General features: G+C 40.6%; 1 protein-coding gene across 3 annotated transcripts; it reads left to right on the top strand.

Moving 5' to 3' along the window:
* Window positions 1–1,399: 1,399 nt before the first annotated feature.
* Window positions 1,400–21,303, top strand: LOC106576863 (mitogen-activated protein kinase 8). Of its 3 annotated transcripts, none has more exons than XM_014154360.2 (12): window positions 1,400–1,574; window positions 10,130–10,303; window positions 12,444–12,573; window positions 12,988–13,046; window positions 13,357–13,495; window positions 16,499–16,664; window positions 16,855–16,926; window positions 17,696–17,878; window positions 17,962–18,086; window positions 18,263–18,326; window positions 18,828–18,908; window positions 19,254–21,303. In XM_014154360.2, exons 2-12 carry the CDS (start codon window positions 10,176–10,178, stop codon window positions 19,415–19,417), a joined length of 1,311 nt encoding a protein of 436 aa, XP_014009835.1. In that variant the 5' UTR covers window positions 1,400–1,574; window positions 10,130–10,175; the 3' UTR covers window positions 19,418–21,303. The 3 variants fall into 3 exon arrangements, with proteins under 3 accessions (XP_014009835.1, XP_014009834.1, XP_014009836.1); XM_014154359.2 differs by having other exon boundaries at window positions 10,125–10,303; XM_014154361.2 differs by having other exon boundaries at window positions 10,125–10,303; window positions 19,249–21,303.
* The last annotated feature ends 851 nt before the right edge of the window (window positions 21,304–22,154 follow it).

The following is a 22,154-nucleotide window of genomic DNA, read 5'->3' as shown; positions in this document are numbered from 1 at the left end:
TCTGGTCTGAACTCTTTGGCCTGAATGCAAAGCGTCACATCTGGAGGAAACCTGGCACCATCCCTGCGGTGAAGCATGGTGGCGGAAGCATCGTGCTGGGTGGATGTGTTTCAGCAGCAGGGAGACTAGTCAGGATCGAGGCAAAGATGAACAGAGCAATGTACAGAGAGATCCTTGATGAAAACCTGCTCCAGAGCGCTCAGGACTTCAGACTAGGGCGACGGTTGACCTTCCAATAGGACAATGACCCTAATCACACAGCCAAGACAACGCAGTAGTGGCTTCGGGACAATTCTCTGAATGTCCTTGAGTATCCAAGCCAGAGCCCGGACTTGAACCCGATCGAACATCTCTGGAGAGACCTGAAAATAGCTGTGCAGTGACACTCCCCATCCAACCTGACAGAGCTTGAGAGGATCTGCACAGGAGAATGGGAGAAACTCCCCAAATACAGGTGTGCCAAGCTTTTAGCGTCATACCCAAGAAGACCCAAGGCTGTAATCGCTGCCAAAGGTGCTTCAACAAATTACTGAGTAAAGCGTTTGAATACTTATGTAAATATGATATTTCTGTTTTAGCAAAAATGTCTAAAAAGGCAAGTCAGTGAAAAATAAATTATTATTTACAATGAAGGCCTACCCTGGGCCAAGTGTGCGCCACCCTGTGGGACTCCCAATCATGGCCGGATGTGATGCAGCCTGGATTCGAACCAGTTACTGCAGTGACCCCTCTTGCACTGAGATGAAGTGGCTTAGACCACCGCGTCACTCGGGAGTCCATAGATTGTAGATTGATTCCATTTTTGAATAAGGCTGTAACTTAACAAAATTTGGAAAAAGTCAAGGGTTGTGAATACTTCCCGAAAGCACTGTACATCGCTTTGTGTTTTAACCCCTTTCCGTCTGACTTTTGACCCAATGTCACTGTGTAAATAACTACTGGCATGACTCATTAGTGTGAAGGTACTAACTCATTGGCTGGGTGCCAAAGCTGACATTCTTAATGTTCTCATTTCATTATCCCTCAGTTTACTGCCTCTGTCACAACATGTCTGCCATCAGTCTCCGAGCATTCCAAAACAGAGGTGGATGAATAGGCCTGTAGAAATATAATTGCAAAGTCTGTGGATTGGCTGTTGTGTGGAAGATTATCATTTGATATGGTACCATCCCAAATAGACAGGGCTAAAACCAGCAATCAGCCAAAAGGGTTGAGGTAGGCCCATAATGTGCGTGTGAGAGAGAGATTTGTATTGATTTTTGTAATGATTTTATTCATTAAAGGGAAGAGGATATTTTTGTATGTATTTTTATTGATGAAAGGAAAGGATAGGGCGGTAGCTCCTATCTCACGGATGCGTAGGGCTATAGTGACGTAGTACGCATGTCTTCTTGCAGTGCGCGCTCGGCCTGTCAATGCAGAGAGATTGTAGTGAATTCCGTGAGGTCATGTTTTGTAGCAGGACAACAGAATAGCCATCATTTATTATCCAAATAATTAAACTTAATTCATCTTCGAGGACTTGGACTTTTGTGGCTAATCCAGAACTGACATTCTGTATTTTGTTGAAGGAGGTAAGCCTTATGTTTCCGCGCCGCTGTCCATGGTATTGTTTAGCTGTGGGGGAGGGTCGTTTTCGCCGCACCGCACACAATTTACAGATGCTGTTTGTTGTAAATAGATTAGAATTGTGCAATTTATTCTATCACATTTAGCTAATTGCACAACGTGTCCATGATTTAATGTTGCTGTACCACGAAGATTTCGATTGTTGGATTGGCATAGATAGCGCTCAAAATAAGTTATCCTGCTATGTGTAGCACAATACTGCATCGCATAGGCTAGGCTACAAACAGGCTGTAATAACCAGGCTATTACCAAAAGCCGGCTTTGGAAGTATAGACTCACTTGCTACATTGTAGCGAGGTTAGTTATTGTCATATTATTGTCATGTTTTCAAGGCACCGGTGTTGTTTTTACCTGGCAGCCACATCTACATAGAACGATAAAGGGTCGGCTGGCCAAGGTTATCATGACTGAAGTTACATACCGGGGATTGTCAGGGCCATTAAAGCAATTGATCACTTCTGATTATAAACAATCTGAATGGTCGATATTTAAGCCTGAAGATCTTCCCTCTGTCATTCTTGAAGTCTTGGCAACACGATGTTCAACAATGTTATGATGAAGACAGCTATGCCTGGGATATATTTAAAGTACAAAACAATTGGAAAGTATAGGCCTAGTATTTACATATAGTCTAGTGCCAGAATAGGCCTATATTATTTTATGGTCTTATCTGTATACCCACCCACTTATACAATAACATGTTCAAGACTTAAAAACCTCTTAAGGATCCAACCCTTTTTTTCCCTTTCAATTTTCACCTAAAATGACACCCAAATCTAACTGCCTGTATGTCAGGACCTGAAGCAAGGATATGCATATTCTTGATAGCATTTGAAAGGAAAAACTTTCAAGTTTGTGGAAATGTGAAATTAATGTAGGAGAATATAACACATTATATCTGGTAAAAGATAATACAAAGAAAAAAACATGCATTTTTTTTGGTACCATCTTTCAATTGCAAGAGAAAGGCCATAATGTATTATTCTAGCCCATGCGCAAATTAGATTTTGGCCACTAGATGGCAGCAGTGTATGTACAAAGTTTTAGACTGATCCAATGAACCATTGCATATCTGTTCAAAATGTTGTATCAATACTGCCCAAATGTGCCTAATTGGTTTATTAATACATTTTCAAGTTCATAATTGTGCACTCTCCTCAAACAATAGCATGGTATTCATTCACTGTAATAGCTACTGTAAATTGGACAGTGTTGTTAGATTAACAAGAATTTAAGCTTTTTGCCCATATCACATATGTCTATGTCCTGGGATTTTTGTTGTTGTTACTCATGCTAATCACAATTGCCTATGTTAGCTCAACCATCGTGTGGGGGGGACACCGATCCCATAGAGGTTAAGCCCATATAGGTAATGACACTGGTGAACAATCTATTATTCTATATAAAAATACAGAGGGAAATATAGGAATTTAATCAGACGGTTTATGTGTATGTTCCAATGTTATTTATTTCTTAGTTATACTGTATTAAAGGTCCAATGCAGCTGTTTTTGTGTCAATATCAAATATTTTATGGGTAACAGATTTTAAGTAGTTAAGTACCTTACTGTAATTGTTTTCAATTAAAATTGTAAAAACGGAAACAAAAATAGGTTCTTAGCAAAAAGCAATTTCTCAAGCAAGAATTTAGCTAGGACTATCTGGGAGTGGCCTGAGTGAAGGGCCTAATTGGAGGATCCTAATGGGAGGGATATGTAACCTGAAAATTAGCTGCTATTAACTAACTGCAATATGTAACCAAATTCACATAGAAATGTGTGTTATAGATCTGTCATTCTCATTGAAAGCAAGTCTATGACGTGGTAGATCTGTTCTATGTGTGCTATTTCTATTTTCATGTCCCTCCCCGTCCCCAGTGAAAGTTGGCCCCTGGTACAATGATTCTCTACACTCTACTTGCTTGTTTTGTCACATAAACTGAAATTAAGCGATCTATTAGAATTTTAGCAACCAGGAAATGGAGGAGCGATATCTGCATAGTGCATCTTTAACAGAGAGAAGGGAAAACTCTTTGTTATTGGTGATGTCACCAGGTGGTCCAAAAACCCCACCCGTGCAAACAAGCAGACATTTCAGGTGGTCTTTTCAAACAGCTCTTACACTAAAATGGCATTATCGTAATTTTCACAATTTAACGGTATTATTCCAAACTCATAGTGTGGAAATATGTGTAAAACACAGGGATATCAAATTTTTGACTGCATTGCCCCTTTAATAGCTTGAGGTGAGATTCATGATTGTGGATGTTTTGTCAGATATACACTATAGTCAGTTCCTGTATTGCTGGTGCTCAGGATGACTGCCAGTGTTGAGGGGCTGTTTATCATGTTAATTAGGAAGACTGATCATCAGTCATTAAACTGGAGTGGAGTGTTGCTGACTGTAATTGCAGGGCTGTAGAAGTGTAGCTGCCGGCCTGACTCATAGGCCCTTGATAGACTACCTAATAATGCCAAGTGGAGATGGACAGAGAAAGGAGAGAGAGGAGGAGGGAGCTATAGAAAGGGGGAGAGAGAAAGAGAGCTGTTGTTGGTGCAGCCAGTCACTGACTGAAGTGAAAGATAAGATACTGCATTTATAGCCAGTATTCATCCTTTTGTCACGTAATGATTACACATAATAAATAGTCACTGTAACACATTAACAGGTGCTACCGTTCACTGGTAACGGCATCTTACAGTAATTGGCATCATCCAAGAGCTAAGTAGATCTTTAGCTCAAATGGTATAGCATACGTTTGGCTACATAAGGTTATGCTTTATTCATTAACCATAGTGTGTTTGTAATCATTATACAGCAATTGTTAATTTATTCATTCAGACTTACAGTATGTTACCCATGCAGGTATATAACCTACAATTAAAAGCAGTACGCTAAGCACCACACTCCATCCACTCACCTGATCCATCTGAACCATGATCGTATGAATGCCTGGCTTCTGTCTGATGATTGATATAAATAATTACTGGAACACTGTGCGGGGTGTTTGTGTGTGGAATCTGAGTGTTTACTTTGACACGGCGGGCGATGTCTCTGATGCGCAAGTGTGACGTAAGCAGGACAGTCGGGATGTCAGAGGAAACAGCATGGGCTGAAACATATTTAGCCCTATTATGATGGACTAATCACAATGCATGCTTCCGTCCTCCCTTCCTTGGGAAACCACAGTTTTGAACTGATAAGATATGTGAAAGCTAATGAAACCCTTAGTGGCTGTTACCTCCAATGGTAAAGAAGGATGTATTTCAAAATGGAGGGAAATCATTGATTTACATTTTAGTCATTTAGCAGTCACTCTTATCCAGAGCATTAGGATTAAGTTCTCAATGGCACATCAACACATTTTTCTCCTAGTCGGTTCAGGGATTCAAACCAGCAATCTTTCAGTTACTATCCCAATGCACTTAACCGCAAGGTTACCACTAGGCTGCCTTTCTATAGCTCCCTCCTCCTCTTTCAATGTAGTCAAATCTGGCCAATGTTTCTGACAGTAATGAAAACTTATACTAAACATAAATATAAATGCAACATTCAACAATTTGAAAGATTTTACTGAGTTACAGTTCATATAACGAAATCAGTAAATTTAAATAAATAAATTAGGCCCTAATCTATGGATTTCACATGACTGGGCAGGGGTGCAGCCATGGGTGGGCCTGGGAGGGCATAGGCCCACTCACTTGGTAGCCAGGCCCACCCCCTGGGGAGCCAGACACAGCTAATCATAAGGAGTTTTTCCCCCAAAAAAGGGCTTTATTACAGACAGAAATACTCCTCAGTTTCATCAGCTGTCTGGGTGGCTGGTCTCAGACGATCCCGCAGATGAAGAAGCCGGATGTGGAGGACCTGGTTGTCACGTCCTGACCAGTAAAAGAGGTTATTTGTTATTGTAGTTTGGTCAGGACGTGGCAGGGGTGTGTTTGTTTTGTGTTGTCAGGGTTTTTGGGTTGTGTTCTATGTTTTGTATTTCTATGTTCTATTTTCTATTTTTTCTATGTCTAGTTTATTGTTTTGACCTTCAATTGGAGGCAGCTGTTCCTCGTTGCCTCTAATTGAAGGTCCTATTTAGTAGGGGTGTTTTTTTTTTAGTAGGGGTGTTTAGTGTCGTTTGTTGTTTTTTGTATACGTGTTTCTTTTGTTTTCCTTCTTTAATAAAATAAGAAGATGAGTTTACACGTTCCCGCTGCGTTTTGGTCCAATCCCTACGACACCCGTGACACTGGTCTGGTGTGGTTACACGTTGTCTGCGGTTGTGAGGCCGGTTGGACGTACTGCCAAATTCTCTAAAACAACGTTGGAGGCGGCTTATGGTAGAGAAATTAACAAAAAGCGAAATAAGCTTTTTGTGCGAATGGAGAATTTCTGCGATCTTTTATTTCAGCTCATGACATATGGGACCAACACTTTACATGTTGCGTTTATATTTTTGTTCAGTATATATCAGTGAGAAGATGGGAGAGAGAGAAAGAGGGGGAAACACTTATTGGAGGGTCAGTATCAGTATGACCCCATCCTATTGAACCCTCACGTTTCATATACAACTTTATTGAGAGAAGTAGACCACCTATGGTTCACACTCAGACCCGCGGCTTCTGGGGATACTGTATACTCCCACCTCCTCTGTTTGTAAAGTTTAAGGGACATTACATTCCGCTTCACATTTTGTCAGGTGTTCTCAGACCACGAAAGTAGTCTTATGTCACGAAGAATCAACATCCCACACCATCTACTTGTTTATATCCAGCTACAGTCCCTAGGGAAACTCTTCACACCCCTTGCACAGTTGTCACATTTTGCTGCCTTATATTTAAATATAAAAAGGATTACATTATATTTTTCTCCTACTGATTTACACAACCTACTCTACACTTAAAAATTCATAAAAAAATAAAAAAACGTAAATCTTTATTGCGTATGTCTTCACACCCCAGAGTTAATACTTGTTCAAAGCACCTTGGGAAGCAATAATTACAGCTGTGAATCATGTCGAGTAAGATTTCACCAACTTTACACAACTCTTGGAGCAGCAAATATCTTATTTTTTTTTTTTGGGGGGGGGGGGGGTAGATCAGCTTTAATATTTTGCAGATAGATTGTAGCTTCCATCAATGTAATTGTCTGCATCACTTCCAATCCTCCATATATTTTTTATTCAAATATATATACAGTACCAGTCAAAAGTTTGGACACACCTACTCATTCAAGGGTTTTTCTTTATTTTTACTATTTTCTACATTGTAGAATAATAGTGAAGACATCAAAACTATTAAATAACGCACATGGAATCACGTAGTAACCAAAATGTGTTAAACAAATCAAAATATATTTTATATTTGAGATTCTTCAAAGTAGCCACACTTTGCCTTAATGATTTCACAACACACTGTGTGCCCTCAGGCCCGTACTCCACCATTACCACATATCTACATTACAAAATCCATGTATGTTATCGTGTGTCTGTGCCAATGTTTGTGTTGCTTCACAGTCCCCGCTGTTCCATAAGGTGTTTTTTTATCAGTTTTTTTCTCATATAATTTTGAACTGTTCGCTAGGTGTAGGCAAGACCATAAGCAAATAGGTAAACTGGGATATGACTAAAGAGTTAATCAGGGCGATTTTTTCCCCACAAATAGACAGGTATTTACCTGTCCATGGTAGCAAGATATTATCTATAAACATTTATTGGAGTGAGATAATTTATTTCGGAATATGTATACAGAGTATATCCACATCACCATCAGACCATTTTATTGGTAAACTACACGGTAATGTAAAAGCTAGATTTTTTTTAATGATCAAATAATTATTTGTTTGTAATCCAGAGGTTAGAAAAAATATCTAGATCTTCTGAGGATATAAAAGAAAACATGAATCATTAGCAAACAATGACACCACATTTCTAATCCCTTGATATTATTGTTGGACCTGAATTTAATAGCTAACATACATGTATGCCGATAGTGGACAACTTTGTTTTACTCCTATTGACAGTTTAATACTTTCTGAGAAGTAGCCATTATTACTATTTTACTATACTTGATTTTAACCCATTTTATAAGAGATTCTCTAAAATTGAAATGTTCCAGGCAAGTCAGCTATGAATAGCAGGCCTGGTTTCCCATATTTTTTATAGTGTTCTGTTGTTTCCAGTACTTGCCTTTATATTATCTCCAATGTATCGTCCATGTAAAAAACCTGTCTGATTAGAATGAATAATGTCAGACAATACCTTTTTAATTCTTTCCGCTGTACATTTTGCTTTAATTTTTGCATCACAACACTGAAGTGTAAGGGGACTCCAATTTTTTTAATGGACTGGATAATTATATTTACCACTTGTATCCTGTTTCAGTAATAATTAAATCAGACCTTGTTGAGTGTCTGATAATCTACCATTTACATACGAGTGGTTAAACATGCTAATAACAGTCCTCTGAGTATATATCCTTTGTGTTTGGCAAAATTGCTGAAGCTAAGTCAATTTGTTTGGGGATCATTGATGGACAGCAATATTCAAGTCTTATCTCAGGTTTTCAAACAGATTTATGTCAGCACTGAGACTGGACCACTCAGGACCACTCAACACCCTTTGGAAAGCTGGTGTGTCATCTGTCTTAAAATGTGTGTAATTTTCCCTTTGGAAAAAGAAGTGTTCGGTCTTCAAAAGACTGATGCAGGTCTTCAAAAGTTTTCCCCTGGGCTTTGCCCCTTTCATATTTACTTTGGGCCCAGTCCCTGCTTGTGAAAAGCATACCTATAACATGATACTACCACCACAATTCAAGAAAATGTAGAGGGCTTCACTCTGTGATGTGTTGTGTTGGATTTGACCCAAAACTTAGTTTTTCTTTTAGGCCAAAAAGTGTAATATTGTGCCATGCTGACTTGAAGTACAGTATAACTTTAAGGGCCATGTTGCAAACAGTAGTGATTTTTTTTAGTAGAAGATTCCTTTTTTTCACTCTTTCAAACAAGCCAGTAATGTGGAGTGAATGCAATGTTGTTGATCCATGCACAGTTTTCTCTGCTCAGCCAATGAACTCTGTCTGTTTTAAAATCATTTTTGGCCACATAGTGATATCCCTCAACAGTTTCCATTCTTTCCTGCAGCTCAGTTAGGAAGGACAGCCAAATCCCCGGTGATATGATACACCACCTACACATTATTTACCCAATGTGACCAACTCAATGGGATATATATATATTTAACCTTTATTTAACTAGGCAAGTCAGCTAAGACTAAATACTTATTTAACAATGATGGGCTAGGAACAGTGGGTTAACTGCCTTGTTCAGTGGCAGAACGACAGATTTTTTACCTTCTCAGCTCGGAGATTTAATCTAGCAACCTTTCGGTTACTGGCCCAACGCTCTAACCACTAGGCTACTTGCCACCCCAAATATTCAGTGTCTATGAAATATTTTGGAACCTCCCCTGTCTAAAAATTAATCACTGACATGTTTTTAAAACTAATTGGTGACTCTGAGGTTGAATCATTGTTTGAATATCACTATCTAACGGGGACCTTACAAAGACAGTGTAAGTTATTATTAAATAATGAAAACAACTACTTATGCGAACATGTGGACACCATTCAATAAATTGAGTGATTTTTTACATGGAAATATTTGCTCTTCACACAGGAAGGTGTGTAAAGATTTACGCAATCAAGATATCTTTGTTTTCCATTTTTTATTCATTTCCGCATATGTCTATAATTTGTCTTACGCTTTGAAAATGTGGAGCAGTTTATGTAGATCTGTAGAAAAATTTAAGGCAGCAATATGTGACAACTGTGCAAAGGTGTGAAGACTTTCACTAGGCACTGAATATACAATACCTCAACCAACAAAATAATTGAAAGATAAGCACCACAGATCTGGAAATTGCATGGTGCTTATCTTCTCCATTCATTTTTTGATTGTGGCATATACACATGGCCTGGGACGTGGACTTATCTCAAAAGAAGATTGCTTTTGAGTTTTGAAAACATCTGATCATCTGATTTTTAAACCTTTTAGGTTTAAGAAGGAAAACTGTAGCATTGGATAAGGTTAATAAGAATAATAGGTTAAAGCTGGAATCCTTAATTTGTGAAACTGCCATGTCTGTTCGGAATATTACTACAATAAAGAAGTTATTGCAAACATCAAACACTTTTTATCTGACATCATTGCACTCACGATAGGACAGCAGAATATGCCTGATTTTTTTTTTTACCACACTGCCGAAAGTAACTCTCCTCCGTTTTTATCAACAGCAAAAAAACAATAACAATGGCACTGGGGGTGAACAGTTGTGCTATTTCCCCTAATGCAGATTCGATCTTAAAGCTAGAAACATGCACTTCCAAACATACCGTAGCTACCTGTGTTCTGTATCCTAAAAATATGTTATGCTCTCCCTCTCTTTCTCTGTGTGTGTGTGTTTGTGCACGTGTGCGTGCGCTCTTGTGTGTGTGTGCGGGTCCATAGTACAGAGAGCCTAGTTTGGATGCCCAGAAAGTAGCTCCTCCAGGTTTCATCATGAATAAAAACAAGCGAGGAGGAGAGAGGGAGTTCTATAGTTTAGATGTCGGAGATTCCACCTTCAAAGTTCTGAAGCGCTACCAGAATCTAAGGCCCATCGGCTCAGGAGCACAGGGAATCGTCTGGTAAGTATAATCACTTTGCAATTACTATTTCATTACTGAGAAGAAAAAACAATGTGCTGGTGGGCTCAAATGGGTGAAAACTATAAGGCCATGGAGACTTGGTACAAGGTACTCTTTGAAAAGGGCAGTCTATGACTGTCAGAAATAAACAAAGGTGATGAAGGTCACCCCTTAGTAAATACAAATTGTTCGATTGGTATGGTAATTTTTGTGTATATATCTTTTATGCTAGTTGTATGATTTTTTGGGGTCTAATTTTAATTATTCTTATATAATTTACTTTATGTTCACACCCCTGTTTAATTTCCTTATGCTGTTATTTTGTTTATGTCACATGTTTTCTTATTGGTTATTCTGCCACTCAAATGTGATTTATAGAGCCCCCATGTGGACATTACAACCTTTACCCCCAGATGATGGCTGACATCATGCCGAAATGCATTGGCGTTTGTTTGTTATGCTTTTAAATATTTAGAAAAAAATGCCAAGAAATTAAATGCTTTAATCAACAAGTTCATCAATTTGTTTTCTTCAAGAGTGCCTTGATGGAAAATGTCAGCCCCACGATACATTTGAAAAACAAAATCTAATTTGGTGGCAGTGGTATAAAGTACTTAAGTAAAAATTCTTTAAAGTACAACTTAAGTCGTTTTTTGGGGTATCTGTACTTTACTATTTATATTTTTGAGAACTTTTACTTTTACTTCACTACATTCCTAAAGAAAATTATGTACTTTTTACGCCATACATTTTCCCTGACACGTAAAAGTATATTTTTTAAAACCCCTTTTTCATGGTATCCAATTGGTAGTTACAGTCTTGTCCCATCGCTACAACTCCCATACGGACTCGGGAGAGGCGAAAGTCGAGAGCCATGCATCCTCCGAAACCCAGCCAAGCCACACTGCTTCTTGACACAATGGCCACTTAACCCGGAAGCCAGCCGCACCAATGTGTCAGAGGAAACACCGTACACCTGGCGACAATGTCAGCGTGCACTGGAACCGGCCCGTCACAGGAGTCGCTAATGCGCAATGGGACAAGAGCATCCCTGCTTGCCAAGCCCTCCCCTAACCCAGATAACACTGGGCCAATTGCGTGCCACTCCATGGGTTTCCCGGTGTGGCTGGCTGCAACAGAGCCTGGACTCAAACCAGGATCTCTAGTGGCACAGCTAGCAGTACCTTAGACCACTGTGCCACTCGGGAGGCCCCTCCAGCACCCAAAAGTGCTCATTACATTTTGAAAGCAGGACAGAAATGGTCCAATTCACACACTCATCCCTACTGCCTCTGATCTAGTGACTCACTAAACACAAATGCTTTGTTTCTGAATGATGTCTGTGTTGGAGTGTGCCCCTGGCTATGCGTAAATTTAAAAAACACGAACAATTGTGCCAAATGGTTTGCTTAATATAAGGAATTTAAAATGATTTAGACTTTTAGTTTTGATACTTAAGTACATTTTTGAAATTACATTTACTTTTGATACTTAAGTATATTTCAAACCAAATACTTTTATACTTTTACTCAAGTAGTATTTTACTGGTTGACTTTCGCTTTTACTTGAGTCATTTCCTATTAAGGTACAGTATCTTTACTTTTACTCAAGTATGACAATTGGGTACTTTTTCATCCCCTTATTTTTTTTCTGCCAGTCATATACTACTTCATTCATGTTTGATCAGCGGTTTGTGCCAGGTAATTACCAGTAAATGATGGGATGCAAAATAAAGTGTTGCAGTTTATTGTTTTCAATTTTTTTTTGCTTGAGATATATTTTATTTAGCCCCATGAAATGCTTTTATTTGAGATTCAATTGGTTTCCAAGGTAACATACAATTTAAAGCTACATACCAAAGTACCCCAGTGTTTGAATTTGTCTAAACACTGTTGTGCTGAATCAATGGACCAAGGCTAATGCCAAAGCTGGCCCATCAATGGCAAAATGGACCATGGAATTCATTCATTTGGACAGTGTCCTCATTTTAGGTTATGTTTCAAGGTCATATGCTGTAAAAGACCCAATGAAAAGAAACCCCAATCAGACATCCATTTAAATCCCTATTTACTACAGTCTGTATCACGCCATTGTCACAGATGTGTTCATGTATTGCCATGTTCTTTGTCTTGCCTTTTAGTTCAGCGTATGACCACAACCTTGAGAGAAATGTGGCTATTAAGAAGTTGAGTCGGCCGTTCCAGAACCAGACGCATGCCAAGAGAGCATACAGAGAACTGGTGTTAATGAAATGTGTCAATCACAAAAATGTAAGTCTGCCTACCAACACTGGTCAATGACTTCCTGCTGTTTCTAGTATATTCTAGATGAGACTCTATGACAATTATGCTCAATTATGTTTATGAATGGCCTGGCTGGACAGGAACAGAGAGGAAAGGAACAGTAGGAATAATATGTTATGAATGCATAATGAAACTTAGATAGATAGAACAGTAAACAGGCATTTGCCATGGTAGCTTATATTGTGAATATACAGAGGACTAGAACGCGGTTTCAGTCAATCAGCATCCAGGACTTTTTATTGTTTTATTGTATAATACGTTTGAAATTGAATTGATTACAAACATGTGGACTGTTTTTCTTATATTGAGGAAACTAATCTAGCAAGCAACCTGTATGACTTATGTTGTTGTGTTTATGTGTTTATGTTGTTACCTCTACAGATCATTGGCTTATTAAACGTATTCAGCCCACAAAAATCATTAGAAGAATTTGCAGATGTGTAAGTACATTAATTGGTGTAGAATAACATGATCAACCTTTGACAGTGTAAAATGGTTACATGCTGTTAGGAATTAAGACATTGGAGGATGTTTTGAACAGGCCTGTCTGTCATCAATGACAGAATGACTCGGCTATTACCAGAATAACTGTGTGAAATCTCTTCTGCCAGCGCATATCTCTTCTCTGTTCAAGCCATCCAGCTGGCTCCACAGTTACCTCATGATGTGGGTGTGTGCGCCCGCTCGTGTTTGTGCGTGTGTCCGCGCCTATGTGTGTGCATATTCTCATCTCACTTCCTACCTGTGTAGATACATTGTGATGGAGCTGATGGATGCCAACCTGTGCCAGGTGATTCAGATGGAGCTGGACCATGAGAGGTTGTCCTACCTGCTCTACCAGATGCTGTGTGGCATCAAACACCTCCACAATGCCGGCATCATACACAGGGTAAGGCTCATGCTGGCTCATACACGCTAACGCTAAGCTAACATGTAGACACAGGGGTCGGCTCATGCTGTACGTGCTAACACTTAGCTAACAGGGTAACACTAAGCTAATAATGTAGCAATAATGTACCTCATCATTATAATTTGTAGCTCGTCATTACAAATTCTGGGGCATTTTTGTATTTCCAGGAAAAGTAAGCTCAAAGCTCTGATTACAGTAACTCCTCCACAAAGAGTAGGTGATGATGTCAGAGCTTTGATGTTGGCTAAATCCACAGGAGATCAAGAGGAACCTGCTAATGATCTAAACACTGCTCTATTCCCGGGCTCTGGTCAAAGTAGTGCACTGTATAGGGAGGGATAGATAGGGTGCCATTTGGGATACATATTTGGAGCAATGGAGCATGTACAGTTGAAGTCGGAAGTTTACATACACCTTAGCCAAATACATTTAAACTCAGTTTTTCACAATTTCTGACATTTAATCCCAGTAAAAATTCCCTGTTTTAGGTCAGTTAGGATCACCACTTTATTTTAAGAATGTGAAATGTCAGAATAATAGTAAGGAGAATGATTTATTTCAGCTTCTATTTCTTTCATCACATTCCCAGTGCGTCAGAAGTTTACATACACTCAATGAGTATTTGGTATCATTGTCTTTAAATTGTTTAACTTGGGTGAAATGTTTCGGGTAGCCTTCCACAAGCTTCCCACAATAAGTTGCGTGAATTTTGGCCCAATCCTCCTGACAAAGCTGGTATAACTGAGTCAGGGTTGTAGGCCTCCTTGCTCGCACAGGCTTTTTCAGTTCTGCTCACACATTTTCTATAGGATTGAGGTCAGGGCTTTGTGATGGCCACTCCAATACCTTGACTTTGTTGTCCTTCAGCCATTTTACCACAACTCTAGAAGTATGCTTGGGGTCATTGTCCATTTGGAAGATCCATTTGCGACCAAGCTTTAACTTCCTGACTGATGTCTTGAGATGTTGCTTCAATATAGCCACGTAATTTTCCTCACTCTTGATGCCATCGTTTTGTGAAGTGCACCAGTCCCTCCTGCAGCAAAGCACCCCTACAACATGATGCTGCCACCCATGTGCTTCATGGTTGGGATGGTGTTCTTCGGCTTGCAAGCCTACCCCTTTTTCCTCCAAACATAACAATGGTCATTATGGCCAAACAGTTCTATTTTTGGTTCATCAGACCAGAGGACATCTCTCCAAAAAGTACGATCCTTGTCCCCATGTGCAGTTGCAAACCGTAGTCTGGCTTTTTTATGGCAGTTTTGGAGCAGTGGCTTCTTCCTTGCTGAGCGGCCTTTCAGGTTATGTCGATATTGGACTCGTTTTACTGTGCATATAGATACTTTTGTACCTGTTTCCTCCAGCATCTTCACAAGGTCCTTTGCTGTTGTTCTGGGATTGATTTGCACTTTTCGCACCAAAGTACGTTCATCTCTAGGAGACAGAACGCGTCTCCTTCCTGAGCGGTATGACGGCTGCGTGGTCCCATGGTGTTTATACTTGCACACTATTGTTTGTACAGATGAACGTGGTACCTTCAGGCATTTGGAAATTGCTCCCAAGGATGAACCAGACTTGTGTAGGTCTACCATTTGTTTCTGAGGTCTTGGCTGATTTTTTTTGATTTTCCCATGATGTCAAGCAAAGAGCCAGTGAGTTTGAAGGTAGGCCTTGAAATACATCCACAGGTACACCTCCAATTGACTCAAATGATGTCAATTAGCCTATCAGAAGCTTCTAAAGCCATGACAGAATTTTCTGGAATTTTCAAAGATATTTAAAGGCACAGTCAACTTAGTGTACATAAACTTCTGACTCACTGGAATTGTGATACAGTGAATTATAAGTGAAATAATCTGTCTGTAAACAATTGTTGGAAAAATGACTTGTGTCATGCACAAGTAGATGTCCTAACCGATTTGCCAAAACTATAGTTTGTTAAAAATAAATGTGTAGAGTGGTTGAAAAACGAGTTTTAATGAATGTGATGAATGTAAACTTCCGACTTCAACTGTACACCTTAGACAAGAATGGGAAAATCCCAATGACCATCGAGATCATTCTGAGATTAATCTTGATTCTATAACACTGTAACTGGTTTATATGTCATACTACTAAGCTGCTAGCATACATGCAAATCTGTGAAAGATGACTTACTATACTATTGTAGTTAAAATGGTGTGACTCATTACTGTTGTTAATATGGTGAGGAATATGGATGCTGACAGTCCCCATCTGTCTCTCTCATTGTTTGGGCAGCATTATGTTCCCTTACCATCAATCAATCAATCAAATGTATTTATAAAGCCCTTCTTACATCAGCTGATGTCATAAAGTGCTGTACAGAAACCCAGCCTAAAACCCCAAACAGCAAGCAATGCAGGTGTAGAAGCACGGTGGCTAGGAAAAACTCCCTAGAAAGGCCGGAACCTAGGAAGAAACCTAGAGAGGAACCAGGCTATGAGGGGTGGCCAGTCCTCTAAAGGCTGTGCCGGGTGGAGATTATAACAGAACATAGCCAAGACGTTAAAATGTTCATAGATGACCAGCAGGGTCAAATAATAATAATCACAGTAGTTGTAGAGGGTGCAACAGGTCACCACCTCAGGAGTGAACGTTAGTTGGCTTTTCATAGCCGATCATTCAGAGTATCTCTACCGCTCCTGCTGTCTCTAAAGAGTTGAAAACAGCAGGTCTGGGACAAGGTAGCACGTCCGGTGAACAGTTCAGGGTTCCATAGCCGCAGGCGGAACAGTTGAAACTGGAGCAGCAGCACGACCAGGTGGACTGGGGACAGCAAGGAGCAATCAGGCCAGGTAGTCCTGAGGCATGGACCTAGGGCTCAGGTCCTGAGAGAGAGAGAGAGAGAGAGAGAGAGAGAGAGAGAGAGAGAGAGAGAGATGGGCCTTAAAGTATGCTGCTGCAATTGATGATGATGACAACATTGATAATTATGATCTCTCTTTGTCCCTCCTCTAGGATCTGAAGCCCAGTAACATTGTGGTGAAGTCAGACTGTACATTAAAGATCTTGGACTTTGGCTTGGCTCGGACAGCGGCTACAGGTTTACTGATGACCCCCTACGTAGTGACCAGATACTACAGAGCACCAGAGGTCATACTGGGGATGGGCTACCAGGCCAACGGTCAGTATCTGTCAATCAAACAATTAATAAATTGATCAATCAATCAATCAAATATTTATTCTACCCATAACGATTGTATGCATTTACCACCACTGCAGAAACAATGGTCTCTTTATTAACTGCTAAAATCTAATTAGCTTGTTTCTGTGTCTCCACCCCCCTCCCCTCCTCTTCTCCATGTTGTAAACAGTGGACATATGGTCTGTGGGGTGTATTCTGGCAGAAATGGTCCGTCACAAAATCCTGTTCCCAGGAAGGGACTGTATCCTTAGTGCTTCTGGCTGTGAATCATCTCCTTAAGTAATAAAACAGTTTGCCACCTCTGTGGAGCCATTTCTCTTCAGTCTCTCAGTTTCCGAGATGGAAAATGAATTTCGAGGGCTCCGTCGCTCGAGACTTGCAGATGCTTCATGCTCCATCCATTTTCACAGGGTGAAAATGGATGCAGCATGAAGCATCTGCAAGTCTCGAGCGACGGAGCCCTCGAAATTCATTCATCAGATTTATCACTCTTTCCATTTTCTGTTTCATTCATCTGATTTATTTTACGATATCCATTTTTTTAGTAATCCATAAACTTTTTACTCTCTCATTTCCTTCCTCTGTTCTTCATTTTTTTTCTCTCTGTTGTGCTTGCATGTCATCTCTCCATTCATCGTGTAGTGGACGTGTGGTCAGTGGGCTGTATTGTGGCTGAGATGGTCAGAGGTAGTTCCCAGGCACTGACCGTATCCTTTCCTCTTTTACCGTAATATCATTTGATCCTGTCTGTGTGGTTTTACCATGTTTATACCATCAAGCACTGCTCAATAGAGCACCACTTTTGCACTCCACCCACCATCATATCCACCATATCTAAGTGCAGCCACACTCTCATCCTCCCTCCCCTATAATCACCTCAGCTTCTGCCAGTACATACAGATAGTTCTAGAAAATAGGGATAGTTCTGGAAAAGTAGTTCTCTAACAATGTAAAAGTGTGTGCTTGTGGAGAGATCTTTGTGTATTCTTTCCCTAACTCCACCTGCTCAGACATTGACCAGTGGAACAAAGTGATAGAGCAGCTCGGGACTCCGCCCCAGGAGTTTCTGATGAAGCTCAACCAATCAGTAAGGACGTATGTTGAGAACCGACCGCGCTACGCAGGATACAGCTTCGACAAACTCTTCCCTGACGTCCTCTTCCCTGCAGACTCAGAACACAACAAATTGAAAGGTACTGGAGACTGAGAATGTGTGTGGGTAGGGTTTGTGTGTATGCTTGTGCTGGTCTGAACTGTATTTTCTCTCCTTTCCCAGCGAGCCAGGCCAGAGATCTGCTGTCTAAGATGTTGGTGATCGACTCGTCTAAGAGGATCTCGGTGGACGAGGCCCTGAAACACCCCTATATCAACGTGTGGTATGACCCAGCAGAAGTGGAGGCAGTAAGTGTTTAACAAGTGGTATGATCTATTGTAGGGGAAACTTGGAAATTGGACTGAAACGGTTGACACTCCTAGTCAGAAGAGTGAACTACGGTCAATGGTTTGATGTAGGGATGAACCTTTCTTCCCTCTCTTTTCTCTTTCCTGTCTTTCTTTTGCTTTCTTTTTCCTCTCAGCCCCCTCCAAAGATCACAGACAAGCAGCTGGATGAGCGAGAGCATACAGTGGAGGAGTGGAAAGGTTAGAGACGTTACTACAACTATCACTTTTCACTAGACATGGGTCACATACATATGTCAACAACTTTGAAATACTTGAACGTATATACTCGATTTATCTTGGAGTTTGCACTTTTAGGACTTCATTTTGGTTCCATTGTACCAGAAGAGCTTTCACTTTTCACTGTAATGTTGATATTTGACTGGTTTACGACTTTTCCATGTTATGTTATGGTGTGAAAAGTGATGCTGCAGAGCTGGCCAGGTTCAAAGGCTGGGTGTAAATATCACTGTCACCGGTTTTGCCTGGCTCAGGGTCCAATAGGATGAAGTCCTACTGATACTGACCCCCCCAATGGGTGTTTATGATCTTCCCCCGGTGATGATTTCTGTGTTTTGTTACTTGTCATGAGGGCAAATCTCCCTCCCTCCCTCCCTCCCCCTCCCTCCCTCCCTCCCTCCCTCCCTCCCTCCCTCCCTCCCTCCCTCCCTCCCTCCCTCCCTCCCTTCCCTCTCTTCCTAGACCTGATCTGGAAGGAGGTGTATGAGTGGGACGAATGGACCAAGCAGAATGGAGTGATCAGAGGACAACCTCCTCCTTTAGGTTAGTTAACACTGTTTCTGATGTTTTTTATTGTACTTATGTGAGCTGGTCTCTGCTGTTATTGTATTACATTTCACTTTGAAAAACACCACGAGTAAAACTCTGTTACTGAAAGAGAGCATGCAGATCTGACTCATAGGAGGGAGGTGAATTATGTAGTTGGATACTGTAGGGGGGTTGCTGCACCCCTTACAGACTCAGAGGGGCTCTTCCGGCACCCTATGGTGTGTGCCACACAGGTGTATCTTACAGGACAGTGTGTGTGTTTGTGTGTGTGTTTGTAAATGTGCGTGCTAGTACCTAGTACAGGTGTATCAGTCATCCTGTGTGTTTCTCGCAGCACAGGTGCAGCAGTGATTGACAGCTCCCCTCAGCCCGCCTCATCCTCCTCCTCGGCCAATGACGTATCCTCCATGTCGACTGAGCCAAGTGACCCCACCATGACCTCTGACACGGACATCAGCCTGGACAGCCACACCTCCCTGGGAGCACTGGCCTGCTGCAGATAACACACGTACACACACACACACACACACACACACACACACACACACACACACACACACACACACACACACACACACACACACACACACACACACACACACACACACACACACACACACACACATCCTGTCATAGTATACATAGTTTGAGACACTTAAGGGTCCTTTGTTAAAAACGTCTTTTTTTTTTTATGTACAGCTTCTTTTAATTTCTCTGTCTCCTATATTCTGTATTGCCGATTGTGTACATGCTGTAAATTATTATATTTATTTATTTATTTTCTTGTGTCAGCTTCTGTCCCTCCAAGCTGTGTACAGTATTTCTATGCTGTAAGTTATAGTCTTTTGGATCTCACAGTGGATGGAACTTTTTCCCCTTTTCTCTATTAGAAAGTGTTTCCTTACAAACACATATTTTATTTTCTAGTATTTAGTGTTCATCTCTATTTAAATGGATCCTAAAAAGCATTGAACATATTTCGACACCCTGTTACTCTGCCTACCCGTAGCTGTAGTGTTCTGTAGTCATGGCTACAACTTTAATTTTTCTATTAGTGGAACATCTCTTTATTTATTATATGACTGTAATTCTAATGTTTTTTGGTGTTGGATCTGGAGATAGCATTGTTATCAAATGTTAATGAACAGATATGGGAGTACGGGAAGGCAATAAATAACCTGGCCCAAATACTGTAGACACTTTCCCCTCTTTGTTGCTTTACTTCTTCAACCAGTTACAATTTTCTCCCTGACCCTCCTACTTGTCCCTCACCCTTCGATGTTTGCAGATCTAGTAGTTCTGGATAAGTATAAACACCTGTACAGTTCTGCAAACATCAAAGGGTTGGGGCCAAGGGTAACGGTAAGGGACCAATTTGGGACAAATTGGCTGCTTATGTTTTATTGGTGGGGCCAGGAGTCTTTCCTCAGGTTACATGACCAGGCAAAACCCCTAGCCCTATTCATTTGATTTAAGTGCTCTTACACTTGTCTGTGTTTTTAACCCCTCTCTATCTCGCTCTGCTGTTGAGGCACTCAGAGTGTTTTGTTAGCTTAGTAAGTCTTAGCTCCTCTCTCTGTGCCGTCTCTGTTAGAGGACTTGGTTTTATTAACTACCTCGCCTATATGAGTTTCTGATTGACATAACAGTCCACAGCATACGGTCTTAAAAAACAGATGTGAATAAAGTTTTAGTTTGATTTATTTGGAAATGTACAATTATCAATGTCAGAAGACTGCTAGTATTGTACGTACTCACTGGGCATAGACGTCCATTCAATGTCTATTCCATGTTGGTTCAACATTATTTAATTGAAATGACATGGAAGCAATGTTAATTCAACCCATGTGTACTATGTATATACATTTATTTTTGTTTTATTTTCAGTTGATGTGCAATACCTATGATTTGTAGACTATAGAGTAGGTAGTGAGTGGTTGATTTGTATGCTAGATGGATGTTCTCCAGGGGTTTCAAAAGGTTTGCTGCCAGCCATGTTTTCCTTTTTCTAGATGAAGACGTATTTGATGGCTCGATTCCAAACCGATCCCTCACCCCTCTTTTTGCCGTTCAATCCCCTATATGCCCTGTGTATGTTTGTAACTGGGCCCCATCCCTGGCTGTGGTCAGGCCTATCACACACCAGACACATGGCTGCGTTCAGGAGGGCTCAATGCTTTGGAACGTTCAGATGGAATCTGTGGAATCCGTCTAGTAAGTTTCACCATCCTGAACGCAACCCAGGTTTCGTGGTGTTTTCCGCGAAGGCCAGTTGTATAAATTTTAGCCTTTTGATCTGGACAAGGCCTCACTACAGACTTAATGTACACACTGGAAAAAGTTAGACAATGTCAACCTGCAACTCCTGCAAATAAAGGGTTGAATTTGATTATGTTTGAATTGTTTTTATTCTCAACACATACATCTTGTAAGGACATTTGTTTATGTTGACAAATGAATGGAGGCTTTCACTAGAGTCTGGTCAGTTTTGGGACATGTACCTGATACCGCTATGATAAACAAGGCACATTTAAAAAAAAAAACAGAAACGACAATCACTAAACTTTTCTGTGGTGTGGTGAAACTGTGGCGTGGTAAAAGTTATCTGGTTCTGAGGAGTATTCAAGAGCGGGAATAGAGATACAGCATCTCTTAGCCTAGAATGTTTGAAACACCTGAGGTAGATATTGTAACAGTGTAAGTTCAGTAAGTATCAAATGTAACCAGTTAGAGGGCTATTTTTAAAGTGATAACTAACAGTCTAGCACACACAGGGGCAGTTTCCCAGACACAGATTAAGGCCGAGATTAATTCCAATCAACTGTAGATCTGCGATTATAACGTGCTTGACATTTAAAGGTAATTGAGCCGACATACAGTATGCAGCATTTACCGTAAATGCAGTTTACACGAACGTGGGAACAAAAGCTGGTCCTGAAAGTGGGCTCACATTAGTTTGTAGCCCAAACGGTTCGAGCAGACGTTGGCACATCGACGGTACCGACTTCAGACGAGTCCCATGACACTTGTGGGGGTCGTGGAGCAAAACATCACCGTTGTGTTCGTGAGAGTCTCATTTTTCCATAGAGTGATCATATGGTCTGACAAACACCGCTGTAGCTCGGCCACCTTTGGATTGAAACACAGCCCATGCAAAAAAAAACATCTCTAGTTTAAACTGACAGATTTGGATGTGGATTTTTTGATTATGTTACTTATATTGACACACTGGTGCAGATA

Source organism: Salmo salar, chromosome ssa18, assembly GCF_905237065.1.
Source record: "Salmo salar chromosome ssa18, Ssal_v3.1, whole genome shotgun sequence".
Taxonomy (NCBI): Eukaryota; Metazoa; Chordata; class Actinopteri; order Salmoniformes; family Salmonidae; genus Salmo; species Salmo salar.
The sequence above is the reverse complement of the archived record's forward strand: the minus strand, read 5'-3'. Positions and strand labels throughout refer to the sequence as shown.